The sequence below is a fragment of the Mchenga conophoros genome, linkage group LG20 (genome assembly GCF_057382185.1).
Source record: "Mchenga conophoros isolate Kocher_MC1m ecotype Shallow Benthic linkage group LG20, M_conophoros_male_GT1.1, whole genome shotgun sequence".
NCBI classification, from domain to species: Eukaryota; Metazoa; Chordata; class Actinopteri; order Cichliformes; family Cichlidae; genus Mchenga; species Mchenga conophoros.
In genome coordinates this window covers 25,335,727-25,349,488 of record NC_140545.1, presented here as the reverse complement: position 1 = coordinate 25,349,488, position 13,762 = coordinate 25,335,727, and the positions used below count along the sequence as shown (strand labels likewise).

Below are 13,762 nucleotides of genomic sequence, written 5' to 3'. Positions count from 1 at the left end.
GAAGTTAGGTTTTTATTTTGAAAATAGGACATTTAAAGCACGGCCTAAAAAGTAGCTTGAGACTTTTATTTTGAAATCCCCACAGAAATAGTTTAAAAAAAATAAAAAAAAACATGACATTTTAAAGCATTAAATTGGATATTTTATTTTAAAACATTTTTCATAATTTTAAGCATCTACTTTTCTTAGAATTGGACACCGTAATAACAAATTTTAAACTGTGCTAAAGCTAACAGTAGCTGCTCGTTCCTGGCTAATCGATTCATGTAAGTCTTTACTCATGTTCCCTCGTTCCCCTTAGCTTGTTTGTTCGAGGAAAAAATATCTGACTCTTAAGTTATCTGCACAGAGAGCAAGTAGAGTAGGTCTTGGTGCATTTTCTTTCAAAGAATGTGGGCAAAACAATGAATAAACCTGAACAGAAAAAAAAAGCTTTTGGCAAAAACAAAAATAACAGGTTAGTTTTAGCTGAAACGTGTTAAAATGCTCTCATCCACTCTGTTTGTCGTATTTTTCATGAGTTTGTCACCAAGAGGCATTTTGGAGCGCAACTATGTGCATTTAGTCCCTAAAGTAGAGCCTGCATACTTGACTGAAGCACTTCCGTTTTATTCTCCTTTATACTTCCAGTCCCTCCACTACATTTGACAACTCTCATTGCTTTTCAGACGAAAACAAAGCCTGGTTTCTACAATCTGTCACATTCAGAAAATCTAGGAGTGAAGTCTCCACCACTCAGAAAAAAGATATTTCCACTCTCAAGCTGTCAGTTGGTTTCCATTTAGATAACTGTTTGAGAGGCAAAGATGTAAGAGGAGTCAAAAAAATGAACATAAACTTGGATAGCAGAACTTTGCTACCCCATTAATCATCTCTCAGCACTTCAGCTTTATCAGATAAAACTACCCAGCCTTGTATAATAAAGTAGCACACTGCAGCAGGTTCAAGAGTAAAATGTTTGGTAAAGCAGTGATGCATCAATATTAAAAGTCATAAATAATAATATTTCTGTCAGAGGAACCATTTTTTTCTGCAGAATCAGGACTTCTGCTTTTTCTACCTTTTGGTGCTTTCAGTATGTCGATTTAGGTACAATTCAGAATGGAAGAACTTTTACTTAGTATTTCTTAAACTGATATTTTATCACCCAGCGCAGGAAGAACATTTCAGATCTTTTATTTAAGCTAAAGTGCCTGTACTGTACTACACTTAATATTATTAATAAAATACTTTACAACTAAAAGTCCTGCATTATCGTTGTTACAGAAATAAGAAAGTAAAAATAAAAATGGATGTTAAAGTGAGTTAATGATGCATTTTATAATATTGCTTAATATTTTAATTTGAATGTGAAGCCGTTCTGGTGTGTTTGATCATAAGAGAAACTTAACACCTGCATCTGGATAAGCAATAGATGGACCTAAAAATAAAGGAACTGCACCAAATCTATGCTAAAATGTAATATTTCTCTCTGAAATGTAGTTAATTTGAAAAATAAGTCATCTTAAATTTGTACATTCTCGAGGAAATGTGCACCTCTGTTGGAATTTCAGCTGAAAATTCTGATCTGAATAGATCTTTTACCACTAAAATGTGATCATTTTGAACATAATACACTTGATTCTTTAAAAGAATTTTCATTGGATTATGGGACACTGTGGAAGAAAGAACCAGGTCAACAGAAGTATGTATTTCCATTGCTTTAAAATTGGTCCTGTGGGTTCAGTGAGCAGCAGAGATCTCTGGGTTTAGGTGTTACCTTGTAGATGTGCCTTTGCAGGATGTAGGGATTTGGGCCAGAGTCAAACTTGCCTCTGTTCACGAGCAAGTGTAACACCAGTACCCCTTCTCTCATTACCTGACATTATGGAAGACCCATTCCTCCTTACACTGCAGTTTTTCTTGTCTTTAGTTTGCAGCCTAAAGGCAACATTGCAAACATTACATTAGAATGCAGCTTGAGCAGAGAGAAGTAATGTTGCTTAAAGACAGCTTTTTTTTATGAAGCCCTTTGAGGCGATGCACAAAACAATGTAAACAACACAGCAGAGGAAAAAAATGTAATCCAGTGCTCTTCTATGAGTCTCCGTCAATCACATATAGCTACATTAAGATTATAAATGTAGCCAACATGGCGATACCATAACGACAGCCTTGCAGGCAACACTATGAGGCTGCACTTGGACACAGCAGAAGTTCTAGCTACATTCATGTGAAAAAAAAAAAAAGTTTTCACACTATTTTGCGCAGTCCTCTGAAAATCTAAACACACTCTCACTGCATCCTTAGGATCTAAGTGGGTAAATAGCAGAGAGGGGCTGCCAATCAAATTGACTTGTTTAACTGATAGTCAACAAGTGTTGCCACCTGTGTAAAATCAGGTTTTGGTAGGAAAATATTTTGCGCTGCTTTCAAATTGGTCCCAAATAGAGCCCTTTTTCTCACATGACTGTGCATGCTTACAAAGATAATGCTAGCTCGCTGACGTTAATCATTTCAAATTCCAACATCACTCTATTATTTGCTAATTAACAAAATTGAGTGTGACTGTCATTGGTTCTTTAGAAAATTGGTAAGAAACCAAATGAAACATACAGTCGTGCCTGATGAAACATCAGGGGATCAGAAGAGTTATTCCTAAACAGACTTGGATGTGTGCAACATTTTTTTATGGCCATCCATTCAGTACTTGTTTCTTTCACTCAAAAATCGAATATCTTCAGATTTACTTCTTCGAGGTCTGTACAAAAAGTAATGGGAATCCATTAAATAATAGCTGAGATGTTTCAGAGTTTTAGACTGACCAACACTGCAATCCTCAGAGCCATTGTGTAAGTATGGTAGCAAATAGTATCATAAAGCACAGTTGTGAGTGTCTGCCACCAGTGACATTGTAATGTATTGCAGATTGGGTAGCGCTAGTGTCTCTGACAGTTAAGGTCTTTTTTTTTAATAGAAATAATAAAGCCAGATTTCATCAAAGTTTATTGTTGTCTTTTAGTGGACAAGTATGACACGTTATAACAAAAGAACCGGTACAGCATGATACAGGTACAATAAAGCCAGTGGGAAAAAAATACAACTGAATGCCAAGGAAGAATAAATAGACAAGACAGTGTTGTAAAAACGTAGTCATGGGCTGCGGTATAAAACTTGAAACACACTGGGTCATTTTGATTGTCAGATCCTATAATGTCCATCTAAATTCTACTTGGTGAGACACAGTGAGCCAGGAGACTGCTCCAAAATATGCTGCTTAAGAGCATATACTCATTTGTTTGCAATGAAATGTGACGGGCCTGTAGGTCTGATTAAGGAAGTATTCATATGCTATGTACTCCACAGTGCTCTGATTGAGACCAGATCCCTGCTGGAAATCCCGCTGCTTTTCACTGCTTTGAAAACACAGAACGTGGCTTGCATTCGCATTCAGCTCAGAGGTATGATGAACAGCCTGTTGTCTGGTGTAGCAGTGTGCATTTATTTTAGGCTTTTTTTTGGAAGCAACTGACCTACCTACTCATTATTATCATTATTATTATTACCTCCTAAAAAAAGATAATGTAGCCTAGTCAGTAGCTTTTCACAAGCGCATATTCCAAGTTAGGTGCCCAGTTAGAATAAAATAAGGATTGTAGGTGACACAGGGAGTGTGTGTTTGTGGGTGTCACAGCATTTGAAAAATGAGTATGTATCTGACACAGCTGGATGCCTCCACTCTTGCCTGATGACTGTTTTGACAGTTCAGTAATAGCCTGTGTTGACAGTCAAGGCTGCCTTCCACGAATGAAAGCAATTCAACCCGTGCTATTCAGACTAAAACTCCTCTTTCACAGTAATTAGATTCTTGACTAAGATGATTTCGAATCCCTGGGAGCCCAGTCGAACTTGGGAAAACAATTAATCTGGAAAGGGGAAGTACATGCTTTAATTTGGGCCTGATGGAGTGTTTCGCTTTGGAGAAGGACATCTTTTCGAGCATTAAGGAGTTGCTTCCTTTACATCTGGGTAATTTGTCAGAATGCCTCGGGATGATTTGCAGGGAGCAAAAAGACTGAGCTGTACAGAGTTGCATTTTTTTTTGTATGCTGGAAATTAGCTATTTATTTTACAGTGTTATTATCAGGACTTTCCATCAGCGGTTAAATGTTAGTATAAACAAAACATGAAATGCTGGAAGGGTCCTGATTTCGGCAAACCAAATCTGCCTCTTGACTACCTCCTCATGTCTGAAATGAACTGGAAAAAGCACAATAATCATTCATTCCATTTTTGCAACGCAGTGTTGAGGCCTCCCATTATCAGTTAAGTACTTGTTGTCACAAGGTTAAAATAAAATGCTGGATTCCAAATAGCTTTAGGATACCAGCTTCGCTCATCCTGACTCTGACATCCTGCCTACACTGAGGTTTATTTCCTAAAGCTGGAGTGAGCTTGCATAACCAGGATCACCTGTGGACCGTCGGCGAAATGGAAAGCCCTCCATGAAAAGCTCACAACATTTGTTTTAACCTGTTAATCTAATCTAATCATATGAGAAAAACAATAAATCCCAACCCAGCTGTGTTTGCTGCGTCAGAGAGCGGATTAGAAGGATTTAAAAACAGTGCAATTCACCAAGAACCTGGTTTTTTATCCTTGTGGTAATGTCCTGAAATTTCACTCCAACTCATCGCACCATTTAATGTTTCTAGTGCACTGTGTCTGAAAAACAAGATACAAGACGTTACATCATACAGGCGCACAGCAGCGTCTTATGTAATCTTTGTTGAGAAAGGATGCTTACCACACTGAAAACGTTTGATACTCGATCAGTGATGGTGTCATGAATAGAGTAGTGCATTATAGCACGGTGATCTATCACGGCTCATCGTTTCTGACTAAGGTCCACACAGCATCATCAATAAAGGACCCTTAAAATTCAAACTTCAGGAAACGCTACTGATTTTATTTTATAATTAGAAAAAAACCCCTATAATTTTATAAAGTTCAGGTGCTACTTTGAGAATAAAGTGGTAATGTCAAAAATAAAGTCAGCTCTCATAGATCTAGTAGTTATTACCACACTTTATGTGCTAAAAGTGAAATAATATCCCCATTACTAAGTCTAAAGTATGATTTATCTTAATATATGCAAGGCATTTGGCAGGGGCAATCATGACAAAGTTAGTGAGGCAAGGCTGAGATGGTTTGGACATGCACAGAGGAAAGTTCATGGATATTTTGGGCACAGGATGGTTATTATGGAGCTGCCAGGCAGGATGAAAAGTGAAAGACCACAGATGAGGTCCATGGATGCAGTGAAGAGGGGCATGCAGAGGGTTGGTTGCTAAGGATAAGGTGAATTGGGGGCAGATGATCCACCATTGTGACCCCTAAGAGGAGCAGCTGAAAGAAGAAGACTATTTTGTAGATGTTGCCAATTACTAGCAGGTGTAGTTTGAATCGAAACAACTTTTTTCTAACTTGTTATACTTTATTCTTGAAATGTTACAAAATTTTGACTTTATCCTTATAATAAAAAACCACAAGATAAAAAAGTCCTTTAAATTTAATACTTGTATTATTTTGGCCCTAATTCTCCTAATCCCTCCTAATCCTTCGTAGGTATCTGGGCAGGCAGAAACTTTACGATTACTCTTATTGTAACCTTTTACTGCTTTGTCCATGAACACCATATGCTCGTGTATTACTTTCTACCTCATCATCTGTCAGTTAAAAAAACCTTTCCCTAACTTTTCCCCGCTGTTGTGCATCCTTTTCAGTATTCTTCTCCCAGCACCCAGTCCTCTCCTTCCTGTTTACGCTGATACACACACGCCCATGTTGTGAATGCACGATATTATGTCCATTTACAGCCGTGTTAGTATATTCAGAGATTATTTTGTAAGCTGTTCTAAAACCAAAGTTGTTTTCATTGTTCTAAAACATAACAAAAAAAGTGTTATTATGGATGCAGCCTTAGTCTCACGAATTTTTTTGGGTTAATCCCTGTGAGTTTAATACTGATGAAACTCATCGCTGTCAAAGAGCCAGTGTGTTCCACTTTCATGCACCGTTGGCCATTTGATATCAGATTTCCCACCTCCTTTTGAACTTGAATTTACATATAAGCTGCACAACAATATTAGTCGCCTCTATCTTAAAAGGAGTCATGTTTTAATTAAGGATTTCAAAATAATCAAAGGCCCTAACTCCAATGACAAGCTCTGCTTTGTAATACACGCAGTTACTGATGACTTGTCCCTGACATTATATGAAGGATTACATCTGATCCTTTTCAATCTTGATGCAATCCCTAGTCCCACCCAGTGTTTTTATTAAGATTAAGCTACAATCTTAAAACATTATGGATGCTTAGACTTGAAGAAAATTGATTTGTTTCTTTTGAGGCTGCTGTTTGTCTCGGCAGGGTTCCCTTCATCATCGACCAGCTATATGCTGTCTTAGCTCTTTTATGCAGTCAACCTCAGGGTTTTTTCTAGGCTCTGAAACGGCCTTTGTGGGGTGACTATACGCAGCAATAAAGCCTGATTGATCTACATACGGTAGAGGCCATAAGTCATAAGAAAAATGTGCATTTTCAGGCTTTTTTCCAACCATTTGATAAAATGCGGCCAATATGCTGATGCAGGGTTAAGTAAATGAAATCCAATGAACAAAACTGGTTTGAATGAGTTCTAAAAGATTGTAAAGCTGTGGACTAGAGGGGACCTGACCCCTGGAATTCAAAAGACACGTTGCTTGTTGAGTGGTTGTTTGATAAAGTGTTATTAAGCTCTTTTAGAGAGGATTTAAATTGCTACTTTTATTCTCAGTCCCTTAATCATTTGGTGCTGGTTGATTTTCCTTTGGGGGCTGGCTAAAAACCTCTGCGGGGGGTGTGCCAAAAATGTCTTTATGCAGGAAAAACCCTCTCACCCATGTACTTTGTTCCTTCAGTGCGGAGCATGGGAGTCTTTTCTTTAGCATCTTTCATCTCTGTTGTTGAAGTGTGTAATTCTGTCATTTGAAGCATGTTTTGCTGAATTGAAAAAAAGAACAAACAAACAATATTCAGTCACTTCAGTCGAAAAAAAAAAAAAGCACGCACAAAAACACAAAACACCAAACAGTAAGAACAAAGCTATACAAAGTAATGCCACCTTCAGGGTTTGAGTCACAGCTGCTTGAAGAATTTGTCACTTCAGTCAAAATTTAGTGGTTGTGTTTATTCTGCAGTGTTCAAAGTGCTCTGCTGTGTTTGATCAAAAAAAGATGCTGTCTTTGAAGAGCAGGCCAGTTGCTGCTTTTTGTCTGGGTTCTTGACACTCCTGATTTCTACACTTTGCTCTTTGCCAGATAAGCAGCATGCAGATCTTTTTTTCCCCCTGCCAGATTAATGCAACAGGTTTATATGAAACATGTATATTTATGATGGCTCACTGCAGGATGCACCTCTGTTTTGAGCTAGATAAGATTTTTAAATGTTTGCTGTAAGCTATGGCTTCTGAAAAAAAAAGATTACTAAAATAATACAAAATCAGACATAAGCAGTTTAGGAAAATGAGGATATGAAGTTTTCAGGAGCTGGTGCTACATGTTCAAGCTACACATTAGGGGATATAGGGTGTATATTGCATTTCATTTTTAAATTTATCTTTAGTTTATGCAGTGCTAGCACTTATCTGCTCTACACTATCTGTAAAACCTCAATCCAGGTAAGGTGTGCAAACTGATCTTAGTTCCAGCAGTCAGTACAGTCATTCACTTGCATTTTTTTTTTTTTGGGAGTGGGGGGAACTAATCCATCTTCAAAACTTTGAAAGGGAAGCCATATTCATTCTCAGATCCCATGAGAAATATTCCCCCTAGTGCTGTAGCTGAGCACGGAGAAATTATTAGCTGATTTTAAGGACTGATAATGGCTCCGCTGTGATTTGGTGGTGCCAGTACGTTGCGGGTATAAAGCAAAGTTGAAACTTTCATTCCGACTACCTGGCCACATGGCAGAAAGAGGAGAATTGAAACAGGAGATATTACTTTTTTTCTCTTTCTTTTTTTTGTTCAGGATGCCTCTTAACTGCATCTGACAGTTGGAAAGGAGACGTGAAGTTCTTTTTTTCCCTTTATAGTATTATTACTCAAATAGCATGTCCTAGCTAGATACAGAGGAGTTTTCAGTTAAGACTTTCAGTTTCCGCCTGGGGGGGTGGAAAAAAAACTTCAGCTTTCCAGAGACCAATCTGTTCCTTCTTCATTCATCACCGGGTCAATGAAGGCTACGTGTTTATTAGTTTGGCTTTTGGTCTGGTCTCTTGTAGAGTGGAAGAGGGTAGAAGATAGACTGCTTGACTCATACTGCTTTGACCGTTTGCAGTAGATGCAGCGACATGGAGTCAGATAAAGGTAGATGAGGATAATCGTTGTAGTCACCATACAGCCGAGCAGCGTTGTGTAGCCAGTGTTGAATAACTCTGCCGTGGGCAGCAGCACCGTCACGTTCACCTCCCGAGTTGCATTCAGTGCCTGTTTAATATCCACAGCTGTGCACACATACAGTCCCGAGTCATTGACCTTGGTTGCTCGGATCTCCAAAGTACCATTAGGAAGCAGGTTAATTAGATTATCATCTATGTTGGCCTTGGTGATGTGCCCCTTGCTTGGGGAGAGCCACGTAAAGGAGAGATCTGTGCTCGTCAGGGATGTTTGGCAGTCTAGACGCATCCTTTCTCCCTCTGAAACCAACACGTTGGAAAGGAGAACTGTTACGGGCTGCAAAACGGGTTTTTCCACAGTGCAGTTGAGGAAGAATCGGTTCTGTTGTAGAAATTGGATGGACGATCGTAGGTCTCCGTTAATGAAGCAGATATGCTCCTCCTTAAAGTCCCTCACTGAGTCATAGCCCCTCAGGTCCCAGTGCCAAAACACGCTGTACATGGAGCAGTCACAGATCAGAGAGTTGTTGTAGAGATACAGGCCCCGCTGCACCAACCTGGGTAAAGCTTTCACATCCTCCCATTGCAGATGGGTCAGTCGGTTGGATGAGAGATCTAACATGCTCAGGAATGGATGAGTGTGATCTTGGATTGAGAAGAAAGGGAAGTCTGTGATTTGGTTGAGGCTGAAATAGACCTTTTTTAAGCTGCTCAGGCCACTCAGTGTGCCGGCCTCCACCCGTGCAATCTTATTATTGAAGAGAAGGAGCTCCTCCAGCCTCCAAAGCCCCTGAAAGTAGTGCTGCTCTACCGCACGAAACTTATTGGAGGACAGGTCAAGGTGCCTGAGACCAGAGACGTTTTGAAAAGTTCCAGGATTCAGGGCTTTGAGTTGATTGTGCGCCATCAGCAGGTTTTCCAGCCTGGACATCCCGTTGAAGCAGCCTGGACTCAGCCAGGAGACATGGTTGTGGCTGAGGTCGAGACTTATTGAGAAAGAGGGCAGGGAGTGAGGTAGCTTGGTAAGTCTGCTGGAGCTACAGCTTACTGCATCGGATATACAGAGGCACACGGAGGGGCAGGTCTCCTCAGTGCTGTGGAGAAAACAGAGCAGCACCAAGAGAAGGCTTGGATTTAGTCCGCAGGTCATGGTTTTTGAATCCTTCAAGGTTTCTAATCCCTCTGGTTCTCCCTGAAAAGATAAGAATCAAATGAGAAACAGGGTGATATATGAGAAGGGTATACTATTTTCAAGTGTTTCAGGCTTTGAGCTGTTCAGCCATACTGGAGCTCTCAGTATCTGTGGTACAGTAGAAGATGAAATGGTTCACTTTAGTGACCATGAATCCTTTTAACTCTATATAAAATATTTGGAATGCTTTGGAATAAGAAATCCTCATGCTGGGATATTTTCAAATGTTTCAACAGTCAGATTCATGCAGACTACTTATTCCTCTATTTAGTGATTATGCCTCTGTAGATCAGCAAAAGGCGATTTTAAATGACAAGAACTTCATCTTTAATGCAAAGGCTCTAGCAAAGATATTGCAAATATGAAATCTTTTCCATAGTCATTCTATTTGCACAGACCCCAAAGTCTTTGAATAATTAGACATTTTTAAATATAAAGACTGTTTTTGACTGCCTTAACCTGAAGACATCACCATGCATGTTTGTTCGGTCTTTATTTTGGACAGAAATCATGTTTAGGTGAGTTGAGATCAGGGCTTCTTTCTCAGTATATTTTATTTTTCAGTTGTGAAGTTCCATTCTGCAGCATTTCACTGATCTTGCGCAAAAAGTCCAACCAAGGTCGTTTTAGAAGCAAGTCTCGCCAGCCGTTATCTTAAAACCCCTCTGGGTACCTATTTTGGAATATTTTTAAAATGTATTAAACTTTCAAAATAGAATCAGTCAGTCAGATCAGATAAAAAACATTTAAAATCAATGCTGAGTTTTACCTAAAAGTATATTTTCTTTAAAAAAATATTTTTTACTTGAACCACAGTTTGTATTACTACAGAAATCGACTATAGTTTTCAGCTATTTTATAAAGTCTCTGTTACACCTCTATACACTTACAGTTATATACTCTTATTGTCTTGATAATTTGTTTTGTTTCTGTTTTTCGAGTCTAATGATGACCTCTTATTTTCCATGTTCACATCTTTTCAATAAACGGCTACACAATAAAAATACTTAGCCCAAACCAAACACTTAAAATCAGTTTCTTAATTTGTCATGAATAACGTGTAAACTGACCAACCATGAACTGCTCAGTTGGCTCGCTTAAACCTAATTCTTTGAAAAAGGAGGACTGTGTATAAAATTGGCTGTAATTTCTAAATGGTTAAGGCAATGTTTTTGTTTACACCCTTGAATTAAAGCTGAAAGTGCAGTGCAATCACATCTTGATTGCTTCATTTAAAATCCATTGAGTGTGCACAGTCTAAATTGTGAAAACTGTGTTCTTGTCCAGCTACACGCGGACCTGTATACACAGTAATCACTGTCTCTAAATGACAATTATTTTTATTGTTTCTTGGCACGTCGATTGTTGTGTGTTATTAACTGAGCATTCAGCAGCTAACAAAGAGGCCAAAGCCAAAACTTTAAAAAAGGCAGACATAAACTGAGATTATCCGCAATCACAGCAGAAAAGTGTCTTTCAGCCTGCGACATAAAGCTTTTTTCAGTTCAATACCTCTGAACTCTAACAACTCATCTATACCAAACTTACAGAAAATAAATGCCAACTAATTTCCCTTTAATCACCAAATTCATAAACTGACTAATCACCACAGCTCTATATAATTAAAAACTTTTCAGCACATTGTGAAAGCATAGTGTGGACATACTTTACCTTCAAAAATGTTTTTAAGTCTTTATGAAATTAAAAGCTCAAAAGGAGAAAAGTTCACACTACTCCCAGACAAGTGAGCAATTTTGTTCACTTAGTTAATCTCATTCTCCCTTCCAAAAAAATAAAATGAAGAAAGGAACACACGGCCAAACCACAAATCCAAAATAAACTGCTTAGCGACAATACGAGACTCCAACTTTCTTTCGTTTTCCCGCTTTCAGAGTTGTATCCCCATCAATGAATACCCACAACATAGCTGTCTAATCCTTATCTCCTTTCGGATCCTCCTCCCGAGGCGCTCGAGGAATAATTCAAGGCTCCCGCCGTTCTCCTCAGCTAACTTTAAGGTCCCCCTAGCAGGCTTTTTCTCCTCTTCCCAAATGAGAGTGCCGCTCGAGAAACATCCTGCGGTGCTTTGCAGTGTATAACAAACAGCATAGAGCTCAGTTAATCTCCCACAATCCCCCCTCCTTCTCCGTGTCATTTAGAGACCAGTCTTGTGTCTCCCTCTCTCATCATTAAGTAATCATGCTGGTGGCTGCCCTCCTCGTTCTCTCTGTCTCTCTTTCTCCATTTTTAACCAATATCAGTTTTCCCACACTGATCTGTTAGTGTGCTAGTAGATTTGTATGATTTTGCTTGCTAACATATTAGCAGAGCCCAGGAGCTTTACACATGAATATTGCATGTGTTATCCGGTAACCTTTCACCAGTAATCCCAGGGGCATGAAACTTGGCTGTGCTCGATGTGTTTTTGTTTTTCTTTGAGTATGTGTGACTGTGTCTTAGTGCTGGTTTTCTTAATGCTGTAAATACACCTGTTTTTTCTGTGAGCTTGGAAACCCTCTTCATCTTTTGGTGTATTTGAAGGCTTTCAGGCTCTTCGGGTCTTTTCCTCACCTGTGTGCTCTGCGTCTATTTGAGTGGTTTTAAGTCGATCGACATTAGCTTCCTCCTGCCCCCGAATATGCACACATTCACTCTTCCTCTAAGTGCCTTATGCAGTACATCCTCTGCTTTCTTTCTGAACTCCAACATTGCTCCGTTCCCATCTCTTGGCTGTGGGTTTGACTGGATATATGCTGTCCATGGTGCTTGGTCATGGTGGTCCTGACAGCTCTGGTTTCTGTCACAGTGAATTAGCTTTGCCTCCCAGCAGCCACCTCCTCTCTGCTAGCCCCAACCCACCACCTCCCTCTGTGCAAGTGCTCGGGGCTTTGACTGACTCCCACTCACTCAGTCACTCACTCACTTTGCAGAGGCACATAACCTGATTCCCCACGGATTCAAACTCGCTGGATGGGCTTCACTTCTCAGACGGTGGGGTAATGGAGAAAGATGTCGGTGTCCACAGAAATGTGGATGAGAACGACTAAGGAGGAATGTTAAGTTCAACAAGAGATCGATTTAAAAACCTGCTCCTTAGTTTGTTTGGGGTTTTTTTTTGTTTTTAAAAATGGGTTGAGCATGAAGAAAACACATTTGGCTGTGTTTGTGCTGAAATGAAAAAGCAATGACACAATCTTGTCCCAGGGCTAGTCATCAGCTTGGCTGCAACATGTAAGAAATACATACACCCACACGTGTACATTTGAGATATGTTAGGAATGGATTCTAAACAGGCCCTTCTTGTAGGTGTTATGTTTACGTGGGCTTGTAATGTGGCTCAAATGGCTCTCTTAGTAATTTGTCTATTTGCCTGCAAATTGAACCTTGTCCTACTATAAAGAAAGCCTTAATCTCGATAGCTTTTTAAATATTCACCTTTCATTGATTGTTTTAAGGTGTTATGTAACACTCCTAGCACCGTTTGCTGAATGGGCTGCTGAATGTATTGCTGTAGTGTTAGTCCCCAAGTCCCTGATTATAAGGGGATCACACATGACCTATAAACCAGAGTGTGCATAAGCTGATAATGATTCATGGTTTTGGCATATGAGGCTTTAAATTAGGTTCATGATTGTGCCAGTGTGATGTCACTGGCAGCATTTGGTTTTAGCTTCGGTGTAACTGTGTGGGGAACGTATTCTTTTGCTCAGGCAGGCCCTTGTTTTGCTGCTCTTGATGTGGTTGAACAATTGTGGTACTTTATTATTTTTGATTTTGACTCCCAAGATCAATTCAATCAAAGCACGAGGAGGTAAACAAAAGAAAAAGAGTTGAGCGTCTATGCAGCTTATTCTCCTAAATTGCAAAACAATTATTTTTGCCCTTTTCTGCTGATTGTCTTGTCACGGTCTGCGGAGGCAGACCGTGCGGAAAGGTGTGTGGTGGACCCAGGTGCGAACACAAACGAGGATGCAGGAGTGGATTCCAACAAACGAGCCTTTTATTATGGCTGATGAAAAGAACAAAAACAGAATGAGGGCAGCATACGTGTAGTACTCAACAGAAAACCTAAACTGGACAAAACTAAGGAAAGACTATGGCTGGAGGTACAGAACACAGGAGGTGGTAACACAGACGACGCGAGACAGACTGT

General features: G+C 39.5%; 1 protein-coding gene across 2 annotated transcripts; it reads right to left on the bottom strand.

Moving 5' to 3' along the window:
- Positions 1-2,973: 2,973 nt before the first annotated feature.
- Positions 2,974-11,695, bottom strand: LOC146550922 (amphoterin-induced protein 3). Of its 2 annotated transcripts, none has more exons than XM_085260408.1 (2): positions 11,281-11,695; positions 2,974-9,609 (listed from the first exon to the last, which is right to left on the bottom strand). In XM_085260408.1, the coding sequence occupies exon 2, from the start codon at positions 9,565-9,567 to the stop codon at positions 8,206-8,208; it is 1,362 nt and encodes a 453-aa protein (XP_085116534.1). In that variant the 5' UTR covers positions 9,568-9,609; positions 11,281-11,695; the 3' UTR covers positions 2,974-8,205. The 2 variants fall into 2 exon arrangements, with proteins under 2 accessions (XP_085116534.1, XP_085116535.1); XM_085260409.1 differs by having other exon boundaries at positions 11,530-11,695.
- Between the last annotated feature and the right edge of the window lie 2,067 nt (positions 11,696-13,762).